A 22,516-nucleotide genomic window follows, 5' to 3' on the forward strand; every position below is an offset into this window, starting at 1 on the left:
TTTTTGTAAAGGCCATCTTCTGAACAGCCAGAACACCCGCCCCTGGTAAGCAACACTCTTAAACTCAAGCACATAAATCAGGAAAAAACAGCTGACAGAATTGTACATGGTGTGGTAAGGCCAGTAGAGCAAAGTCTTCTAAATCTAACAAAATGTGAAGCACAGATGGGAAAAGCAATTGACTTCCGGGAAAACTTGCCAACTTAATTCTCTCCTCCATCCTCCAACTATCTGCAAATTTCCTTTGAGATCTCCTTTGAAGATACTTGCTCTTTAAAACTCAGCCACAGCTAGAAACAATCTGAGGACTCATGTCCCAAAAGCGATTTTCGGGTCGTTCTCACCTCATATACAGCGCTCAAGTCCCTGAAGAAAGTTTTGGCTCCTTCGAGCAAGGCCTCGTTTTCTGGACACACCACAATATAGGCAACATCCCGGTGGCCCCCATATGGGTCCAACAGCAGCCTCTCCCAAAATGGCAAGGAGAACGGCGAGATGGTGAGGAAGTCCTTGTCATAGCCTACCAGCAGGGTGGGGATGGGCAACGGCTCAGGAGATTCTTCGGAACCTGTAACGACAGTGCAGTTCAGGAGGGTGCTTCCCACAACCGGGACACCTTAGAAGGTCCCCGCTGCGTTAGTATTAGTTCTGGCATCAGAAGTTTCCTTGCAGGTTCGCAGCGTAACTCTCAACAGTACTCTTCAAATCCTCTAATTATATGGCTCCTGATGAAGGACCTAACTTAAATGAGTCAGAACATGCTTACAGAGGTTCGAGAAGATCAGAGGGCAGACTAGAACAAGTTAAAGTTAGTTTTCCAAGCAGCACTACATCGTTTCCTTTAAGCATGATAATCCCGGCTCTGAAGAAGTTGACAGAACTAATTCAGAAGTTCATCCTGATGAAAATACAATGAGGATCAGGAAGATGAGGAAAATCTAATGGATACTCTACTTAAGGATCATTTTCCTCATTGACCTTGTTTCTGCCAAGGATGCTAAGAAAACGTAACTCCAAACTGACTTCAGGAAAGAAAAGAGATTATAAAGCTTAACAGTCGTGAAAAAAGAGATGCTATTTTGTCAGTGAGGCGAGGACTTGGCAGTGACTAAAGCTGGTTTCTACGGCAACAACCTATGAAGGAACTGAAAGAGGGAAGAGGTTCTACCGTAGGTCCCCCGTCCTGCCATCTTGTGGAACTGCTGCCAGGTTAGCGGTCCCTGCACATGCTGGATATTCTCCCAGGTCCTGCCTGTGCGCTTCTTCTGGATGGCGTCTTGGAGAAAGGGCTGCAGAGACAACAGCATACGGACCACATCTTGGGAGGAGAGCATACTGATGTCCAGCACTGGAAGAGAAGGGACACGGAAAGGAACAGAAATCGTAAGGGGGGATCGACACTGTCCTCTTTCCTGCCCTAATTCTGGACCGGAGTTACGGCCCATGACAAAGAGAACGCTGGTGGCACGTTCTATTTTTACTAGATTCTAAAATGCTAGACTTACCTGGCGACAGTAAAGGTATTTTATTATTATAAAGTAATTTATAATTTATTATTGGAAATAATAAAAGGAGAAGTACATTACTCTATATTCAAGAGGTTAACTGTAGAACTGCTTTGAAGTAAAAAGATGGATAGACCTGCTCTTTCAAATCATATGAACCTGTTTCCAAGGTTACATAAGAAACCCTGTAAAAGTTTCTTAATTATCGTATTACTTTTATTTACAAACACCAATGTTCTGGATGTGTTAAGTGGGGGGAAAAAAGCCTACACAGAAGCTTTTAAAAAACTGTTAAAAACGCTCCTACTGTAAAATATTTTCACAAAACACTGAGTGCACGAAAGAGAACGGCGACCTTGCACGCAGGCAGAGGCACAGGGCACCATGGCGAAGGCAACGCCAGGACGAGAGGCCATCCACCCAGAGGAGGGTGGGACTCAGGGCTTCAGAACAAACATTCTTCCTACTAGGAGGAGGGGCTCTTAACAGAGAATCTGAGAAACCTCTCAAACTCTATGCAAAACCTGCACGCACGTACAAATGTGTACTCTTTCCCAGGGAGGAAGGTCCATCACGCTCATCAAATTCTCAGAAAGATCCGATGAAAGAGCTCATCAAGTTTGAGGTGACCAGCTATGAACCCACACGGCTGCATACCTAAAGACCTTCCCTTACTCTTCCTTTTCTAGCTGACTAGGAAAGGGACACGGTTGGAAATCTAAGATTTACCTACCCACTAAATCTGAAACACAGGGTGCTTAAGACATTTTGAGGTGTATCTCCTAAATCAAACACAAGTGGCAAACCTAAATTTCCAACACCTCCCGAAAGAGCCGGGAGGCCCGGCGAGTGTGGGCTCGGAGCCACGTTCCTGCACAGACAGCCCTGCTGGAGCGGTCGGACAGCCGCCCCCTCCCCACCCCCGGCTCTGCTCGCTCTCTCCTCACTCGGCTCTGCTGCTTGCCTGACAACGGAGCAATGGCCATCGCCTTCATCTTCGAGCCTGTGCTGCCTTTTTTCCTTATAGTAAAGAAAAAAGTACTTCTTGTACCCACGGCTCTATCAAAAGTTGGAAAATGACAGACCAAGAGAACCACACGTTACAGAAAAATAAAAGCAGACGCACTTCCGTGGGGCTATTCCTGTGCACACGGAACAGTGTGCCGTGCGAGACAATTGAGGGCGCTGCTGTCTGCAGACCCGGCTCCCGCACCGCACCGTTCACTTCCATCAGCTGTCGCGTACTTTCCAGCTTCTGACTTTGAAGCCCACACCTCCCCTGCAACAAAATCTGCTATTTTTCATATCCAAAGATGACAGTACTGATCCACCCACAGAATGCTTTTCTGTCTGAAGGCTACTGTCTAGTAAAAGGAACCACCCAAGATAATCACCCACATTTCTGTAGGGGAAAGACTGTACTTTCTTTAATTCATAAATTCATCCCACAGACATTAATTAAAGGCCTGCTAAGTGTAAGGCACTGTGCTCAAACCTGAGCAGTTACAGAAGTGAGTGTCACCCTTGAATACTTCCTTAGGAGTCTCCACCTACCAAGAAGCCTCCTTGCTTGGCTACTCCGAAAATGCCTATCACCCCTACTCCACTGAGCTCTATCCTCGAGCCATAGTTCTTTTCCAGATTTCAAACTATATTTAAGAAGATTATACAGCCTTCTCTCCTCCAAGGCTCAGAGCTGCTCAGGACAGGGTCCATGTTCTGTTCACGTAACCGACCTCTCGGGCCTGGCCGCTCCCACCTCTCTCCAGAGTAGCCCTCACCGTGGTCAAAAGACAGGTTGAATCCTCATCTTAAAAGCTCAGCTGTGCTTTAATGCTTATTGACCACTCTACTCTTTCTTGAACTCGGTTACACCAAAGAATTCAGTAAAGCTCTGTCCCAAGCCCTCTGCGGTTCTCGTTTTGTCCGCCTCCTCAGTGAGCTTCCCTCCTCCTCAGTGCTCCTGACTTGAGTTCCGATCTACAAGCCAACCACTCCCTTCCCCCTGAGCTGCAGGCCTGTCAAATCCCAACTGTCTACTTGAAACCTCTAGCTGGGTATCTCAGAAGGAATCTTTAAAATCACCAAAACTCAATTTAGGGGCTTTCTCCCCAGACAGGGTCTTCCTCCAGTACACCTAGCTTTGAATGAGGTCACTATGGGTTCAGGTATATGCATCACAAATCCGGGTGTCTTCCTTAACATCCCGTTCTCCCCAAGCCCCAAAATCCAACCCACTACCAAATCCTGCAGTCCTACCACTTCCTCAACGTCTTTTGAATGCTTCCACTTCTCTTCCATCTCCTTTGCTAAGACACGAAACCAAGCTATTATTTATTTGAGCCACTACATTAAACCTGTAGTCTCTCCACCGTTCCTGTCATTTCCAAATCCACAGCCTGCACCCAAGTCAGAGTATTTGTTTCTCTGTTTTATTTTAAAATTAATTATTATTATTATTTTTGAGAGAGAGAAAGAGAGACAGAGGGGGAGGGAGGGAGGGAGGGAGGGAGGAAGGGAGAGGGAGAGGGAACACGTGAGCAGGGGAGGGGCAGAGAGAGACGGAAACAGAATCTGAAGCAGGCTCCAGGCTGTCAGCACAGAGCCCAACGCAGGGCTCGAACTCGTGAACCATGAGATCGTGACCTGAGCCAAAGTCAGGTGCTTAGCCAACTGAGCCACCCAGGCACCCCTGAGAGTATCTGTTTCTTAACTGCACAAATCTGATGGCAATGCCTCTTCATAAACCCATCAATGACCTGTTAGGGCTCTTGGGATAAAGCCCCCAGCCCCAGCAGGTCTCAAAAGGTTCTTGTAAATCTAGCCAACTGGAAGCTGGCTTCAGTTTTCTGGAAGCCCCAAGCTCTACATAATTCTGGGCCTTCACTCTTGCTCCTTCTACCTGGGACACAATTCCTTGCTCTCCACTCTCTTTATCCAATTAATCAGTACTGAGATCTCTAACGTTAGTACTTCTTCAAGGAGGTCTTCCCTGACCCCAGTCTAGGGATGCTCTCCTTATCCCATGCTTTCATCGCTTATAATGGTTTCTAATAATATGCTAATTCGTGTAATTATTTGATTAATGTACATCTTCCAGAACAGATCAGAAAGTCCCTCCGAGAGGTACCTTGTCTCTTTTGGTCATTTTATCCCCCAGGATGCATCATGGAATAGCGAATGAATAAAGGAAGCGAATGGCAAGTTCCGTGGCCCACTTCGAGCTCATCGTCACAGATATTTGTCAACTGGAGCTTTTAACAACAGAAGAGCCAGTGACATGCCTCAGGAACCACAACGCAAAGTAAACTGTGATCACTGTTGTAAGATACAAAGCACTAGAAAACCAGAGGAAGGAAAAAGTGCTCTGTAAATGGGCAGAAGGCTTCATGGAGGAAGGACCATGGAAAACCAGTCTAGAGGAATCGGTGGATGTAAACATGAAAGGGTGTACAAACTAGTATCTCGTATAGTCTCGACAACTCTGACACTTAGCAGCCACCGGTTTCCAGTACCAATGGCCCATAGGAATTAACACGATAAGAAGTTTTCAAAAAATAATTCTTCTGCTCAAAAGGTCTTTCCATATGAAACATTTCTCCAGTCCTTAAATTTAGGATAATTATCAACAGGGCTCTCACTTTAGTTCTTCTGAAGAAGTGAAATTTGAGATTTGTCCTATAACAAAGAAAGCTTATAATTTACCACCATACGAAGAAAATCTGCAAAGTAAGCGTGCATTGTGGAAAACCTACCATTGCTGTGAGGCCAAGAGTGCACAGTGGCACTTCTCACCAGCGCTTCGTCTACTTTTCCACCCGTGGGATTGTCCACATACTGTCGGCCCTGCTCCAAGGCATTAAAGCATTCCGTCCAATAATCATTATTATCTGCCTGCACCCGGTCGTAACTCCAGCTTACACAGGGAAGAGTCTGGCGACTGTTGGAGGAAATGTAGTCCAAGAAACTCAGTGAAGCAAAAGGTTGTGTATGCTGATTCTGGAGGAGGAGGAGGAGGCTTATAGGTGGCTCCTGGGACTTTCTGGCTCCCTCCACCTGAGGAAGGAAGGTAGTCTGACACATCATTAAGCGCCTCTCCGCGGCCTGACCAATATCAGAATTCTTCCCAAAGATATCCAACTCATCTTCCAGGAAGAGTCCCGAATTGTAGCCAAGTTTGCGATTCATAATCGCACTAAACCCACAGGTACAGCGATACTGGTCCTCGTTGGAAGAATCGGGGATGTAAAGCCCAACATCTGCCCCTTTGATGTTCATGTTGCAGGCACAGATGCAACAGCTGTCAAAGTTTCTGTCTTTAAAAATATTCATCACGGAATCTGAGAGGATCAGGGTGACGTAGAGACTGTGGGCTTCGGGAATCGGCTGCATGGTGGCAGGCTCCACAGAGTTAAGGGGCCGCGTGGTGGAGGGAGTAGAGGCAGGTGAGCCCTGATCGGTGCTGTCGTATTTAACCGACCCTTGACCACTGGCAGTGCCCCCTCCTCTGGGAGTTCTTGGGGTCCTGGGGGTTCGTGGTGTGGGGACAGAGAAGCGAGGGGTTGCTGGAGATGGCAAAACTCCTGCCCCGCTGTTGCTGGCTGGGGCAGCGCTGTTCAACGTCACCGGCGTGTTCATCTGGGGCGTATTCAGGTAGTCTGGGTCTGCTAGGCTCCCGACACTAGGCACGTTGCTGCAACAGAGAATGCCGAGTGAGAACGCGCGCTCGTCACAGACTGCCAGGGTTCTCACGGTCACCCCGCCCGCCCGCCCGCACACCGCAGCCTTCACGCATGCCATCCCTGGGTATATTCCAGTGTTTCTTAAAAAAAATAAAGGCACTCAAAAAAGCCAGTGAAGTGGATGGGAAAGCAAGCAGCAAGGCATGAAGAGCAATACACCACAGCATCTTCCTTCTGCTTACTCCACATCTGCGCAATCTTCATGTTAATCTTTCAAAGGAACTTCACTGATTTTAGAAGAAAACATGGTGCTGAGTCTGGTCAAGGTAGTTTTGAAAAACCATAACTACTACGTGAAACTGTAACACGAGTTCAGATGCTAAATCAGCTAGAAGGCCATAGGATAAAATCTGGATTTAACTGGCAATTACATTTTTGTCATTTATTGAAATCGAAAGTCTGCCACCGTACTTGCTCACTAAGGCGATGATCCATATATGATTCTAAGTCAGACACACATGAAAATGTACTATTCTTCTATTTTCAAAATACAGGCCTATCTAGGCCTGTGTTTTTATAATAATGAGTCACCATGAGGGAATCCAGTTGTAGGAAAGCCACTGGCCAGTGCTACACTACAATTAATACAAATATCACGTGTGTAGCTAGGAGGCCTTAGTACTCATTAGATGAGTTACAAGCACACATCCTATATTGCAGCTTCCACACTTCTAGATTCCTGTGGAGTGGTAGGTAATTTTAGTTCATTTTTAATTTTTCAATATGCTATGTGTTACTGGTAGCACAATTTGTTTCAGTTCCCAGAGACTGATAGCACTGTGTTACCTATTTTTCCATAAGCAATGACCTCTTCTTGGAATAGCCACATAGAGCACAAAACAGTGCCTGCAATGTTCTGCTGTTTTTTTATTGCAAAAAAGTTTTCTGATATACACTCTTAGATGTACATGTAAAACAGCACGAGACCATTCTGTCCAATTAGAAGGTATCAAAAGAACACAGATTTCATTTGATACTTATTATTCTTTTGAAATCTATTAATACTGAGCTTAAACTAATGTTCTCCCAATAAACTACATATTCATTCACTTACAATTTGAAAGAAGAATGTCACAAAGCAATGGCTCTTCAAATAAATTCTTGTGATTTTTAATTAGCTATGCCTCAACTACCAGCCTAAAAAAATCTACATCAAGCACTATAAGGAAATTGTAAATCTGAGGCACAGTGGTATCTCTGAGAACAGATAAAAAATGACCCAGAAACCTTGATTAGCAATCACTGCTATCTCAGAGACCAAAATAATAAGTGCGTAATAAAGATCTTTACCCTAATTGGACTCCTTTCACATCTTCCTGTTTGACAAAACCCTATGAATTACTATGCAGTTCAGATCAGAAAAGGAACTATGGCTCCTAACGGAAAACCCAAATAATGGAATTGCTCCCTAGGTAGTAAGAATGGTTTAGCTTGCACAGTAACCTGATTTTTCCCCATTCGATAAAAATGAGTTGAGGACCAACACTGTGCTAGACGCCAGGTATTCAACAGTAAAAAGGCAGAAGAAAAGTCAGCTCACAGCCAGTAAGACAGGCGTCAAGCAAGGAAGCACCAGCGTGCTGAGTGTGGCAAAGGGGTGGACAGGGTGAGGGAGGCCCCAGCAGAAGGAATTCACACAGTCTAGAACTTTGCTGGCCAATAAGGCTGCCGCTAGCCCTATGTGCTAAAGTTTAAGTCAACTTAGATAACACCAAAAGTTCAGTCTTGGTCTCAACTGGCCACATTTCAAGAGGCATACAGCTACGACACCGGGGCAGGGGCGGCCATTCTGGAAGGTGTGCCGATACTTCATCGAACGAAGTTCCTAACAGTGCCAGCTAAGGATACCAAGGATCTTTGGGATGGCTACTGGCAGACTGAACAGAATAAGCAGTGATCTAAATCACTTATTTTTTAACCGACCATACAGCAACGGGTTGCGTTTCACGTTTTTGAGGAGCCTCTGTGTGTAGGAGATTAAACCGTCCACCGGGTCCCTGGAGCTGCTGCACTGCTGAGAAGGGTATGGCAACGAGTACGGGCCAGTGGGCTCCACTGTACTGCACCAGGCCCTATTTAAATAAGACCGAGTCCAGCCGGAGCACGGCAGCAGGAGACCAGCCAGGGGGGTCACCACCAGGGGCCTTTCGAGCACACTCTTTCACACTGCTGGTGAGTCGTCATTGCCACAATACTTCCCCAACCATTAGTTGCCAGAGCCTTTCGAGAATCTTGTGTGGGAAGGAGGGCGGGATTATACCATTTTAAAGAAGGGGAGACTCCGATCAGATGGTCATTTAAGGTCACAGACAGGAGGAAACAAAAAAGGGAGGAGCAGGAACGGAGTCCTATGTCAGCACAGCGGTACCTTCCCAAGTCTGGGTTCTTTTATCCCACACCTGCGTCGCGGTTTTTCAATCCCCTACGGACTTGGCACACGTGAGCATAAAGCCCGTTTGGGACACTAACGTTGGTTTCATCAAGATGGTTTTATCTGATGTCACGAATGGAGCCCACAGACTGGATCTGGAATTTGTCTTCTTGTCTTACTGGTTCCTAAAATGGAACTCTGAACTAATTAGCACCGTTTGTAAAAAGGAAATGTATGTAAACATGCAGATCTCCAGGCTCCCACATCCTCGTGTGAACTATGTGCTGTCACCGCACGGCAAATAGTCACTTCCAAAGAGGCCCTCTCTCAGCGGGTCCATCCTGGACCCTGCCCGTCCCTGCCATCCCGCTGGGGGACACTGACCATTGGTGCTGTCAAGTCGTTTGCTTTCCCAAGTCCACGTTGTCCGTACATTGCTTGCCTGGTCCTGACAGAAACTTGAGTTTGTGGCCTTCTATTTTATAGCATGTATTTTATTAAGAAATTATGAATCATAGGGGAAACGGACTCTGCGTTGTTGATGTAAGTACTGTTTTTTGACAGGGTGAAAAGTGCCCAAGCTACCGTAAACCCAGCTCTTCCTTCCTCTTCTCCTACCACCTCTGTTGCTGCTTTCTTATGACGTGGGGTCAGCATCAGAGAAAGTCTCCATGTTATCACTTCATTTTAAAGTGCCTTCAGTAAACACACTTGGAGTCATCAAGTCACAAACCAAGTACTTACCAATACTACCCCCAAAATGGTAGTATTTTTAAATAATATATCCTAAGCTCCAATCTAGTGTTTGATTCGTGGTAGACAGTGATTTGATATGGAATGAGCACGAACACCGTGGTTCTCTATACAAATAACCTTAATTTATCTGTGTACGCGAAATTTGGTTCAGAAGACATGTACACTTTCGATACAAAATAATGTGCGCAAAAACACAAATGGCCAAGAAAGGAAAGTTTTAAATGGTATGTGATGTCATCACTGTAGATAAATATTTAGTTAAGCTCAAAACCCATTCACATGGCCAGTAGCTCGATGCAGATCCCGGCACGTACTTGTAACCGTCTCTACTGAAAATGGCTGCAGGCGGCATGGGCAGCTGTTCAATTTTGGGAGGCACCGCCCACGAAGGCCGAAACAGACAGGCATCAGGTATCTTCAGAGGTAGCAGGCACTGGCTCGGCAACATCTTCAGTGGAGCAAACATGGAGGAACCCACGAAAGGTTGAAAAGTTGGAACTTTGTGCACGTATGAAAAGTCCTGTGATAACAAGAGGGGGCCAGTGATAATGTCGGTGAACGACTCAGGACACCACAACAGCAACAACAATCACTGGAATTCAGCATTTCTCTCATTTCGTCAGCAGAACATGCTAATGCCAAAATTATAAGTTGATCAAGACACTATAATTTATATACAACACAATGTACCTCACGATCCACTGCGAGGATTCCTAGGAACTTAGGTATGTATGGCATATAGATAATACTATCTTGAAGATGCATATGAATCTGCTTAAAAACTGCCCTGCCCTGCCCTGCCCTGGTAAGATTAATATACCGGCAATTACCTTTACTTCCTCTGGCTTGGGACTTCCTAATCCATCTTCTACTTCCATTTTGAATTCAGTGAGCTGTGTTGAAACCATACTGACCATAGGGCTCTCCATCATGCCTAATGCTGTCACTGTCTCTGAACTGATTCCATCTTTATAATTCATCACAGGAGAAAATGCAGGGTGCTGTTCCAAAGAAGGAGGGGTGGGAAACATCCTTTGCAAGTCTGCAACTGCTAAGGAAGGAAGGGAGGGAGGGAGGGAGGGAGGGAGGGAGGGAGGGAGGGATAAAGAGAGAGAGAGAGAGAGAGAGAGAGAGAAGAAAAAACAGTAATATTTTAACAGGCAGGACTTCTAAAACATCCCAGTTCATAGGCAGGCACCCTACTTGCATCAGAAATAATGCTAATTGAATGGTTGTATCAGTTACACCATAGAATATTAATAATGGAAGTTTCTAAGAATAAGGTCATCACCGGAAAACTATCCTTTCTGGAACTTTACCACTATCCCCCTGATGCTTTATGATTTGATTTCACGTTAATTAAGTGGACAAAGTCTACATAACATACATTTTTCTTCTAACAAATGATTGCCTGAAAAGCATAAGGAGAGAAAATAAGTAGAAGCTGAAAGAAATCTGACGGAATAACTTTATTAAAAGTTCTAGCTCTGCTTACGAATATGTATGGAATATTTCAGAATTATATAAAAATGTCATCTAGCAAATTTTACACGGAAAATCCATCAGGCACTTATACTACAAAAAATAAAAATTTAGAGCTGGAAGGGTGGTTTAGATGTAGTAAAATTACTTAGCTAGCTTGAAAAATCCACCACACTCACTGCTCTTTGGGGAAATGGTTCCACAATCTCTTTCCATATTGACATTAAAATGAAACTTCACAGTTAGGTTTAATAATCCTACTTAGACTCAAAAGATTTATTAAAAATCAACTGGTAAAAAAAAAAGTATATTTTAAGAAATACTTAGAGAACAGTGACTCTCAATCCTTTTTTTAAAAAGCATTTTCATATACCTGAGGTTGGCCACCATCATGAACAGTGGCTCATTAAGGCAATGACTGACTCTTCAAAGCTGAGGCGAATATAATGCAATGCCAGTTGTGGTTGTGAAATTTGGCCACTAGGGGGTGTCCTGTACAGCAAATTTATTTACAAATTTGGAGCCATGAATTTAAATCACTGTTTTGGAAAGCTATCTGATGTCCCAATTTCCCATCACATTGCTCTTTCTAGCAACGTCAACATTTACAAGACTTCTTAAAAAACTTTTTAAGTTTATTTATTTATTGAGAGAGAGAGAGAGAGACAGAGAAAGCAGGGGAGGTGCAGAGAGAAAAAGAGAGAGAGAATCTCAAGCAGGCGCCACACTGTCAAGGGCAGAGCCTGACGTGGGGCTTGAACTCACGAACTGTGAGATCATGACCTGAGCCGAAACCAAGAGTAGGACGTTTAACCAATGGAGCCGCCCAGGTGCCCAAGTAGCTTCAACATGTGAAGAGGCAAACGGTAACCACTGAACAGACTAAGAGAGGACTTCTGGAGTAACTACGTCGTGCTCTGCCCCACGCTAGAGAGTCTGAGGCAGAGCTGCGTGGCGGCAGCACTGGGAACGCTTCCGCAGTCCAGGCGCTCACAGCTCAGCACTGCTATGGTCAGGTCAGGTCACCTCCGCCCTCAGGGCCTCCGATCCTTCACCTACTTGGCTGGACTAAAAGTGTGATTCTCACCAGGCTTGCCGGCTTTCCTCTGTTTGTGGAGGGCGGGGGCGGGGGGGGGGGGGGAAGCCTCTGCCATGTGGAGGCAGAAGAATGGTGAGAACTTCTGTACCAGATGATCTTTACCATGTTTCCCAGTTAAACAACTATATAATCCTGAATAAGGCTTTAGGTGCTCCTCTATAAAACAAGGGAAGGAAGAGGCCAACAGACAGGATTTCAGGTCCCAACTTTGACTCTCATCATTTATTTCCACTTCTATTTCCTATAATAGGATTCTGTGTAAGATTTCATTATACAAAATGGTACCTGCTGCTGCCAATTAAGAAAAAAAGAGAGAAAAGAGGAAAAACTAACCCCCCCCCCCCGCCCGTAGATCTTCAAGACACCTTCTTGCTAGGACAGTATTTTACCCTTAAGGAATCTGACAATTCATGGAACTAGGGATACAAGCCAAGCCAGAAAATCCCAGAGAACCAGTGGAGTCTGAGAAGGAAACATGGTCTTCAAATGTAGCAGCCACCAGATCAATAGTTTTCCTTGAAACAAGACTGAAGACTTTAACACTAAGTTAGGTTACACTTGAAGTACATCCATCACCTTTATCTTTTAGTCCCTACTCCTTTTCCCAAGCCAAAGAGCAAACTACTGATCAATTTAATACAAAATTAATGTTTCTGTATAACATTTTAAACTCTAAGTCTGCTTCACAAAAGTTTCAAACTCCTACTATAGATCTTATTTGGAAAATAAACTGTACAAATTCTCTTTGTGTTAAAATGACAACGAACTTAAAGCCTTTCCTTCACATACAGGTGTTCTGGCTATGCATGACATTTTACCAAGAATTATTTCATTAAATTAGTGTCTAAATTTTCTCTAGGAAATGTACTAAAGGCGTTTCCCACTTGGGGATCCTCAAATTCTTTGATGCTACCTAACAAAGCTGCATATGTCAATTTTCAACACCTCAGGAACCGTGACATTTTTTATCAAAAGTAAAAAAAGAACACACACAAGAAAGTATGGAAAATGAGATTCCACTTGCCAGAGATTCACTTTAAAAAGTGGCCTTCAGCATTCTTATTATCAAATCTGTATTTTTTTAAGATTTTATTTTTAAGTAATCTCTACACCTAACATGGGAGTCTCAACTCACAACTCTGAGATCAAGAGTCACACACTCCAGGGGCACCTGGGTGGCTCAGTCAGACGAGCATCCGACTTCGGCTCAGGTCATGATCTCACGGTTCGTGGGTTTGAGCCCCGCGTCGGGCTCTGTGCTGACAGCTCGGAGCCTGGAGCCTGCTTCGGATTCTGTGTCTCATTCTCTCTCTGCCTCTCCCCCACTTGTGCTCTCTCTCTCTCAAAAATAAATAAATGTAAAAAAAAATTTAAAAAGAGTCACACACTCCACTGACTGAGCCAGCCAGGAGCCCCATTGTCAGATATTCTTAAGGAAGACTCATGGCCTCTCTAGCTTCAAGTTCCTCATCTGCAAAATGGTAATCGTATCTACCTTCCTATTTTTTTTGGTATACATTAAATAACATAACGTATGCATGGAAGTCAACACTTTGCCACATAACACCGAAACATTCAATAAGTGATGAAGTGAGTAATAATTAGTCCGCCACGCCCATTTTCTTTTGACTGCAAAAAGATGAAAATGCTGTTAAGTTACAAGGAATTTCTGAAAAGATATGACCCTAAACAACGTTTGAGATGAAAAAACAAACTGCACTCGACATGGATGAGACAGAAAGACGACAGAAACCAGAGAAACACTCTGGTCCTCCAAAAAGAAAGGCTCCTCCATGGCTTGCCTCTTGGATTTTCCCTCTAAAAATGTTAAAGCAAGAGCGGGAACAGCTACCAGAATGGACTGGAGATGAGGTGTGTTATTGTATGTATTGGTATAACATTACCTTAACACAGACTTGGTGCTAAACCAAACCTAGTTATTACTGTGTGCTGCTCTCTTCATTATTATGTTATGACATATACAAATGAGTAACTGTGGACCTATTCCGTCCAAGACCGTATCCACTGCCGCATATGGCTCTAGAGCACGCAAACCAGGTGCTGTCCAAACTGAGACGCGCTGTGCGTATAAAATATACACCAGGTTCTAGAGAGTTAGTTTAAAAAGGGAATATAAAACCCCTCAATATTTTTAATACTGATTACATGTAAAAATGACACTATTTTGGTTACACTAAGTTATATAAACATATTATTTAAATTAATTTTACATGGTTCTTTTTGTGTTCTTTAATGCAACTACTAGAAAATTTAAAATTGCTATGTGGCTCTCAATTCACACTGTATTTCTATTAGATTGGATGGTGCTGCTCTACACACTAAATTTTATAATATGTCTGTCTTCCACCTCCATGTACAATAAAGATGAGAACTTCTTGCCATGCTATTTCACTGTCATGTTGCGGGAGGAGATATTGCGTATATGTCCATTTCCACACATTTCCTCACACATACTTCGTGCACTTCAAAAGATCCCATTCACTCTTATATAGATGTATTATCCTAATGCTAATATTTTTGCTATATTGCAAATTAATTAATTTTTATAACCTGTACTTTATTATAAAATTTTGAGTAGCTTCTTTTTGAAACAATTATTTTCTGAATAAAAATGAGAGAGAGAAGAAAGTATACCATATACTTTCCTGAGCAATGACACTTCCTAGCAGAGTGGTTTCTGAATGCAATATTTTGAGTCCAATAATCTTGGACAAGTCATCAGACATTTTAACATTTAACATCGCTACATTATCACTTAATGTCAAAAAGGGCAGAGGATTAGCTGGTTCAAGACAAGGGAAAAAATTCATTCATCTGACCTATTCCATAGGTATCTATCTTAATATTGTTTCTTTTAATCTGTGAATTCCATGTTTGCAAAATTCTGCAGTGCAGAGTAATAAAAAAAGAAAAATGTTTAATTAAAAAAAACTACAGCGACTGGCTGGCTACCATTATTCATTTTCATACATGTCATGCTTGAGAAAGCTTTGCATATTTTAAAAAGCTATGGATCTCCTAAAGCTGTCAAAATCCAATCTCTGTATACTTCACACTTCTACATTTGAGTAAATCAGCACACATTTATAGGTTCATAAAACTTTTTGACTCATCCCTATGACATAGTGGTTTTTCCCCTCAATTTGTTCTCATTACCAGCTGAAGTTAATGAGAAGGTATTAAAGAATGATTTGCAATGGAATTATGTTTCTGCTTCAGAGTATCCACATAAGCTACCCTGACTTTCTTTTCTCTTGTAGAATAATGTAGTTTCCTAGGGTGAAGAATAATTGGGGGGGGGGGTGGGGGTGGGGGAAGAAGTTCCTCCTCTTGTCATCAAACATAATAAAGTAGTTGATCTCAAAAGGAAACACAAAAAGCTCAGTATGAATTAGGAAAAGGACCATCGAAAACAAATGTTCATCATTCTTGTGTAAATTAAATTTACGAAAATTGAAACATCTTACACTCTTATAGTGGAATATCATTCTAAAAATCATTGCGTAGCATTTATTCTACTGGGAAAAAGGCTATTAGAGAAACAAACCTAAAACATGTTTTTCCACATTTTAAACCACAAAAGTTAATTCTTAATTTGAAAACAAGACCAAAAGGAATTCAAACGAAGATGGTGTCTTAGCTGCCTGCCATTGAAGGAATTCTAACTTGTACAAGTTTTCACTTGCAGTTAATATTCCGTTAAAAGAAAAGAGGCAGGGAGAGGGGAGTCTCAGATAAGGCACCAGTGAGTATGAGAACACTCTGTGTAAGTTGTAAATAGCACGGCAAAGCTCAATTTCCTTTTCTTACTTGGTGGGTACGGAACAGCAGCTCTTCCGTCCTTCCCAAGAGGCCGGTCTTCTGCCCCAACTGCAGGCATTTTGGATGAGCGCAGCGCAGGTGATGCAGCCTAAGGAAAGATTATTATTATTAAAACAGGGCAACACACGTGTATACAAGTAGAGCCGCAACTACTTGTTTTTCTTTTTTTTGGATTTTTTTAAATGTTTGTTTATTTTTGGGAGACAGAGAGACAGAGTGCAAGTGGGGGAGGGGCAGACAGCAGGGAAGACACAGAATCCGAAGCAGGGTCCAGGCTCCAAGCCGCCAGCACAGAGCCCGACACAGGGCTCGAACGCCTGAAGTGCGGGATCATGACCTGGGCTGAAGTCAGACGCTCAACCGACTGAACCACCCAGGCGCCCCATTAGTCAACTATTTCTTAACATGTGCCTACTGATATTCTGGAATGAAGGAAAGATGCTTCCTTACACAGGATTTACCAAGCGAACTTCTGGTAATACCAGCAGACAGTGAAGCAAAGGAGAAGGCTACAAGCTTATCAAGAATGAAAACCAGGGTGACTAAGTCTCTGCACAGATCTTGTAAGGGCAGATTGCACCAGCAAAGCAGAACTTGCAGACCTTAAGCAAATCTTCCTCCCAGGTGATTAGAGAAGTGGTTTCAGGGACACAATAATTAAATTAGGGTGGTGCCTCCAAGTAGTAATTAATTATCAGTCTGGTTTTCCTTCTGTTTGGAAGCAGGCAGTTAAAAGAAGTGACCTCAAGTCCTCCCAAACTACTCCTATTCCCACATTTACTATTCTTCTTCATAAAAAATAACCATATCATATAAAATTACTGAAATATGCAGAGGAATTTTCTTTGTTATTCAAAATAAATTAAGTCTTTTAATAGGCAAGATTATCTTTAAGAACTCAAACAAATTGGTGACCAAAAGAAAAAAGATTCTCACAAACAGAAAGCCTTTATGTGTAGTTATTCAATGACACAGAGTTGAAGTGTGAAATTAAACTCAAAGACATCTGAGATGAAACGTGGACAACAGCCACATAATGCCAGTTATCAGTAAGACAAATTAGCAAAAACGGTTCTAAGGTGAATGATTCTCTTGATTAAATGCCAGGCTAGAAATCAGAGTGAACAAACATTTCGGAGAAATGAAAATTAGATTAAAAATGTCCAACCCTCCATCATACATTAACGTTCCTAAAACTATATTAAAAAAAAAAAAGTAAATGTATCTTCATTTAGTCCAACAGGAATACATGATTTATACAGAGAGTATAAGCGCCGGGGCTCGGACACCAACAGGAATCACTAGGGATGTGGTGTGAACAGTCCCCAGCTGCTCTGTAATGCTTGCTTTTTCCCTTTTCTTACTTCTTTCTACTTCTCTTTAACTCCTTTTCATACTTCCTCCCCACCATCACTACCGAAGCATCTGACCAAACCCTAAGGACCATCAAAACCAATCCCAGACAATACCCAGCTTTAGGGCGACAGTCACGTTCCAAATGGCTCTCCAATGCCCAGATCTACCACAAGGAAACATGTCATTTCTCGTACTAATGTTTTTCTCCTTGCCATGTCCTTTTCCTTCATGCAGCCACTGCCTGAATTCAGGTCCTTGTGTTTTAATCCAACGAAAGTTACCCAACAGTACCCCTGCTTTCTGTGTAAGAGACTGATGGAAGCCAGCTCAGGTCCACACTCAGCAGCCTTCACAGAGGAACATATTACAGGCCGAATTCAAAGTCCAAAGCCATAAGGATGGTCAAAAACCTTCTTAACCCTGTCAATCTTTACCCACCAGTCAGAGAGCAGACCAGTGGTCTGTTCTTTATCCCCCCAACCCCAAGCTAGTTCGTTCTTGTTGCTTAATCAAGGCTCATTCCAGGCTCGAACTGATGTCTCTCCCCTCTATCTCAATAACCCTGTCTTTCCACATCTCAAGTCAAATCCATTCTTGGAGGCCATTATGATATCACCTTCTAAGTACTTACATTACTAATAGTGTATAATATCAGTTAATCAGATACATTTTATTTTACAGTGAGAACAGGCTTTAGAATTCTGATTCCTACTTAAAGTTTAAGCTTTAACTTAAACACTGTTTGCCTGTCACTTCGTACTTGAACACCCAGCATCTTTAGACGCAAGTCAATTACTACACTCTCAGTAATAAGTACGCACACGTGTGTGTGTGTGTGTGTGTGTGTGTGTGTGTGTGTGTATTTTTGAAGTATATGTTTACATTTATTTACAAGCTATTTCTCCTGAGGTCTGTGAGTATCTCAAGTATAAGGGTGGTAATATTTGTAACCTCGTGTACATGTCACAACAGAACTGATCATCAATTGATTAACAAATATATGGGAAAAGGGCAGAAGGGAAGGAAGGTAAATACATAAGTGATAGAAAAATAAACTTACTTCTCTGAAGAGAGGGCCTATCTTACTCATTTCTAGGCCCCCCAGAAATTATAGGTACTTCTATTTGCCCAAAAGTACAGAGGTGGTTAGGAGGATGAGGACACAAATTTCCTGACTCAGTTCAGCTGTTCACCCAGGAATTTTAAATTTTATCTGTCACTTTAACCACATCATACCTGGTATTATTTAACTTCTTTGTACGTAAATCCTACTTCCCCACTACGGTGTCATAACCTTAAAAAGTATGCATCATACTTGTCTGTCTATCAAAATGTAGACTACTTTCTGACTGATGAGATGAGTAAAAACGTTATGGGCATTATCTTTAAAATCTGAGCTAAAGGGTCTACATAATACACTTCTACTAGTCTCATGATAGTTAGAAGGATTTAAAAATTAACTGTGAAAGGAGCAGCTGGGTGGCTCAGTCAGCTAAGCATCGACTTCTTGGTTTCGGCTCAGGTTACGATCTCGTGGTTTGTGAGTTTGAGCCCCATGTCGGGTTCCGTGCTGACAGCACAGAGCCTGCTGGGGATTCTCTCCCTCTCTGCCCCTCTCCCACTCGCTTTTTGTTTCTCTCAAAATAAATAAATAAAACCTAAAAGAAAAAAAAGCGCTCAGTCTTTAAAAAAAAATGTTTTTAAACTAAATGTGAAGATTTTTGTGCTCGCTTTGGCAGCACATATACTGAATGTGAAAGATTTTAATATTTACAACAGGAATAACACTAATAATAAAAAAACAAAAACACCAACCATCAACAAACAGAACCCAAGGCGTGTTAGAGACGACACGAGCCGCTTTTAGAATCCTTTCAAGGTACACCAACGTTTTTGAAGAGGATTCTGAACCTGAAACAGGGCCCCCAAATTCAGCAGACCAAACAGTAAGGAGGAACTCCAACAGCGACACACATCCTCCCATTTCGGGAAGTTTCTGCTTGTGGAGCCATGGCAGACTCACCCCAAGTTCGTCGTCATCGGAATTATCAAAGATGTTGTCTAGGTCGTGCAGGGAAGGTGCCAGATCTGTCACCTGGGTAAGGCTACTGGAGCCGGCTCTGCCAGCAGCACTGTCCTGCCGGACATCTGCAGGGAAGGAGGCGAAGACCCAGAATGAACAACTTCACCGAGAGAGGACCGAAGAGAGGACATGGGTCTCAACGAGCAGACCTGCCTGTGAATTTTTCCCTAGGTTTTCAGTTAAATTTAGAGACAATTATTTCCAAATATGTTTATCAGTTTTGAAAGTAACTGAAAAACAAACAATGAAAAATTCAAGATGAGATCAAATTATTGGTATTACAGTAAAAATATAATTCTAAATTGAGAAGCATCTCCCTTGCATTTTACTTTAGCAACAATCCAAGTGAGGCAAATAATCATTGTACACACCTGTTTTAGTAGCAGAACTGAAAATAGACATGGCATTTTTCCCATCAGGCACCGGCGTGGAATGACCTGGTGTAGTGACATCCTTGGTACCAAATCCATCCTCTGACTGTATAATAAATTCAGCCAAACAAAACACATGAACACCAACCCAAAGTGTGGAATATGAGGGAGAACACAAAGAATTAGAGGGGAGAATGGAACTTGTTATGAGCACAAGTATGATAAACCATGGTCTATGCAACCAAGGGAAATAAAAGATCGGTCCTTTTCCCTGAATTTAAACAGAACCCAAAACTCCCACACTTTCCCTCCAATCCTATGGCATATTCTAGTCAATCTGGGTTTTATGGCTAATCAGTACTGGTGGCATTTGACTACAGTCCTGCCGTGGTGTTAAAAGCTGCCTTTAATAACATTTTAGATGCTGAATTGCGGTTCGAGCTTTCTGGACCCAGACAGATCTCTGTAAAGGAATCCTGGAAGCATTTTCCGGAACGGTACTGGCTTCTTAATTGTCCTATTTCCTCTACTCTCAAGAATACCTCTTTAAATGGCCCAGTATTTTGGAATGCTATAAAATTTAAGGCTAAAGACAGCACACACCCCCAGTACTCGTTTTTATGACAATGAAACCAGTAAAAGTAATACCGACATAAGCCAGGAGGTAGTGTTGGTATTAATTCAGACACATATATAAAGCACTTGGTATGGTAGACATACCAAGCACTCAATAAACAAGAGACACTGTCATCAGCCTATTTTTTCTTCACATTTTGGGTGTTTTGGAATAATAATTAAAAAGAAGGGAGCAGGGAGCATAGGCCAACCAGAATTAGCGTATGAGAGGAAGCATGCACTGTACAAGCTACAGCCTGGAAAATATGAGGCTTCATTTATGCTCAGCAGACTCTTAAACAAAGGTGAGCCATGACATAAAAAGGAACAATACGCTGTTCAATACAATAGTACCAAGAGCATGAATATGGGGACAGAGCAATCAGGCAAGACTATCTCAAACATTCTGCCTCAGAAGTTTTCCCACACACGTTGTACTGACAGAGATCAAAACCCACACCATGCTGGACACCCTCTATGTTAAATGGTACCTTATTCTTTTTCAGGGAATCTTTCTCTGCCCCTTGTTTGCATTTCTTGTTTGCCGTAAAGATGTATTTTATGTCGCCATCCTCAAAGGTGTATGGATCATTGACTTCTCCCAAACTGTCTCCAGGTTGCTGAGACAGAGGCAATGGGTCAAGGAAGTGGAGTGGCTGCATCTGGGGCTGCTTTTCTTGCCAGATTTTAAACCGTTTGTTAGGTTGTGCTAAGAGTCTAAAAGGGAAAACAAACAATGATTTAAGCAAGCTAAAGTAAAAAGATTGATGTTTAAAAAAAAACAAAGCATTTATAATTTAAAGCATTTGCAAAGCTTAAATGAAACTTAGAAAACTTATCTCTATAAAGAAGTTCTTTTAGAGAGTACGTTCACAAATAAAACTTAGTAGGTCTTTGTGAGGAGTAGATGCTTTTGTCTCTGATTCCATGGATTCCGGTTAAGAGCACAGATGGGCTTTAAGAACAGACTGTCTAGGTTCAAGTTCAATCTACGCCAGTGACTAACTGCATGACCCTCGCTTCTTTCTCAGCTATGAAATAAAGTAGTAATATGGTGGTGGTGAAGTGTAACTGAGATGGTCTGTGTAAACTGTGAAGAATAATGGGGCAGCTCAAAAGCACTATAAATAGTATTATTACTAGATGCAGGATATACACTTGAATGCACCCGAAGCCCTCCTTAAAAGTGCCAACATATAAAGGTGGCACTGACCACAATACGGAAAGTCTCACCAAGCTACATTCTGTGACTAACGAACAGCAGGCCAAAAATAAATCCGTACTAATGCACTAAATGCCATAATGAAACCTTTATATGCCAACATGTTTAAACAATGACACGTGTGTGCATGTGTGTGAAACCTCAAGAAGGACAAAGCATTCGACTTTGAAACACTTTCCAAATGCAGAGTCTCGAATGGTGAAGAAAAGCCTCTTTCATTTGGCTCTGGAGGGACAGAATGGAGACGTGAGGAGGGTAGCCCTGATCCTCGAGACCCTAGGCCTCGGTCGGCAGGCGATCGGGTGGGTGGGACAGAGTCTCCTCACCTTTGCAGCGCGGTGCTCTCTGAGTTTACCTCCATTTTGGCATCACACCTCTCGCCCTGGAGCTCTGGAGGCCGGAACTCAGCATCGTCAACGGGCGGGAGACGGTAGCTGTTCCACGACTTGTCTGACGACTCCGGGTTCGAGGGCCTAATCCCACAATATAAGGCTGTCTCGCTGACCTCTGCCATCAGAGGCAGTCTTTGGCCTACGAGGACAGTTCTGTCATCCAGAGTTGACAACTGCTGGAGTTCTAGCCCGTTTCCATAGAGGGCTGGGTTCACAGGGACAGATGGCGGGTCCAAACTCTCCGTTTCCTGACCTCGTGGCTGAGGGCTGAGTGTTGGCGGCAGAGGGGAAATAGGGGAATGAGGTGAATCCATAGGATTCAGATTCATTTGCTTGCTTGTATTTCTGGAAGGCACGGCCATTTGTTTATCATACTTCCTACTGCTAGACACCTCTAGGGAGGAGTCGATCCCTGCCAACCCTAGCTTCTGTCCTGGTGTATCTTGCTCCACACAGAACTCATCAGCCACAGACGGCCTGTGGTGAAATGGTATCAAGGGTCTCTTCTGCAACTTGTCTCCCTTTTCTGGTCTTTCTGTCGTTTTGTGCTTGGAAGCAGGAGGTGGTAAAGATGAAGATGATGATGGTCCTGCACCGAACCCAGGCTGAGATGCTGCGGGAGGTCGACTGGGTCCTACCGCACAACGTTTTAGAAGTTTATGCCTGAAATGAGAATTAA

General features: G+C 43.0%; 1 protein-coding gene across 4 annotated transcripts in view; it reads right to left on the reverse strand.

The window, feature by feature from the left end:
* MED13L (mediator complex subunit 13L) overlaps nucleotides 1–22,516 on the reverse strand; it is a 305,008-nt gene that overhangs the window by 22,520 nt on the left and 259,972 nt on the right. For 3 of the 4 annotated variants that reach the window (XM_047088540.1, XM_047088543.1, XM_047088542.1), the window contains 10 exons: nucleotides 21,772–22,500; nucleotides 20,715–20,940; nucleotides 19,609–19,714; nucleotides 19,178–19,302; nucleotides 15,787–15,886; nucleotides 10,205–10,425; nucleotides 9,689–9,894; nucleotides 5,261–6,198; nucleotides 1,169–1,348; nucleotides 345–568 (listed from right to left, as the gene is read on the reverse strand). In XM_047088540.1, the coding sequence (XP_046944496.1) occupies nucleotides 345–568; nucleotides 1,169–1,348; nucleotides 5,261–6,198; nucleotides 9,689–9,894; nucleotides 10,205–10,425; nucleotides 15,787–15,886; nucleotides 19,178–19,302; nucleotides 19,609–19,714; nucleotides 20,715–20,940; nucleotides 21,772–22,500 (3,055 nt within the window). The remainder of the gene's footprint in view (nucleotides 1–344; nucleotides 569–1,168; nucleotides 1,349–5,260; nucleotides 6,199–9,688; nucleotides 9,895–10,204; nucleotides 10,426–15,786; nucleotides 15,887–19,177; nucleotides 19,303–19,608; nucleotides 19,715–20,714; nucleotides 20,941–21,771; nucleotides 22,501–22,516) is intronic. The other variant, XM_047088541.1, reaches the window with a different exon arrangement.

The sequence above is a fragment of the Lynx rufus genome, unplaced genomic scaffold (genome assembly GCF_022079265.1).
Source record: "Lynx rufus isolate CCGP_SWC_20201006 ecotype Redwood Valley unplaced genomic scaffold, mLynRuf1.p SCAF_24, whole genome shotgun sequence".
Taxonomy (NCBI): Eukaryota; Metazoa; Chordata; class Mammalia; order Carnivora; family Felidae; genus Lynx; species Lynx rufus.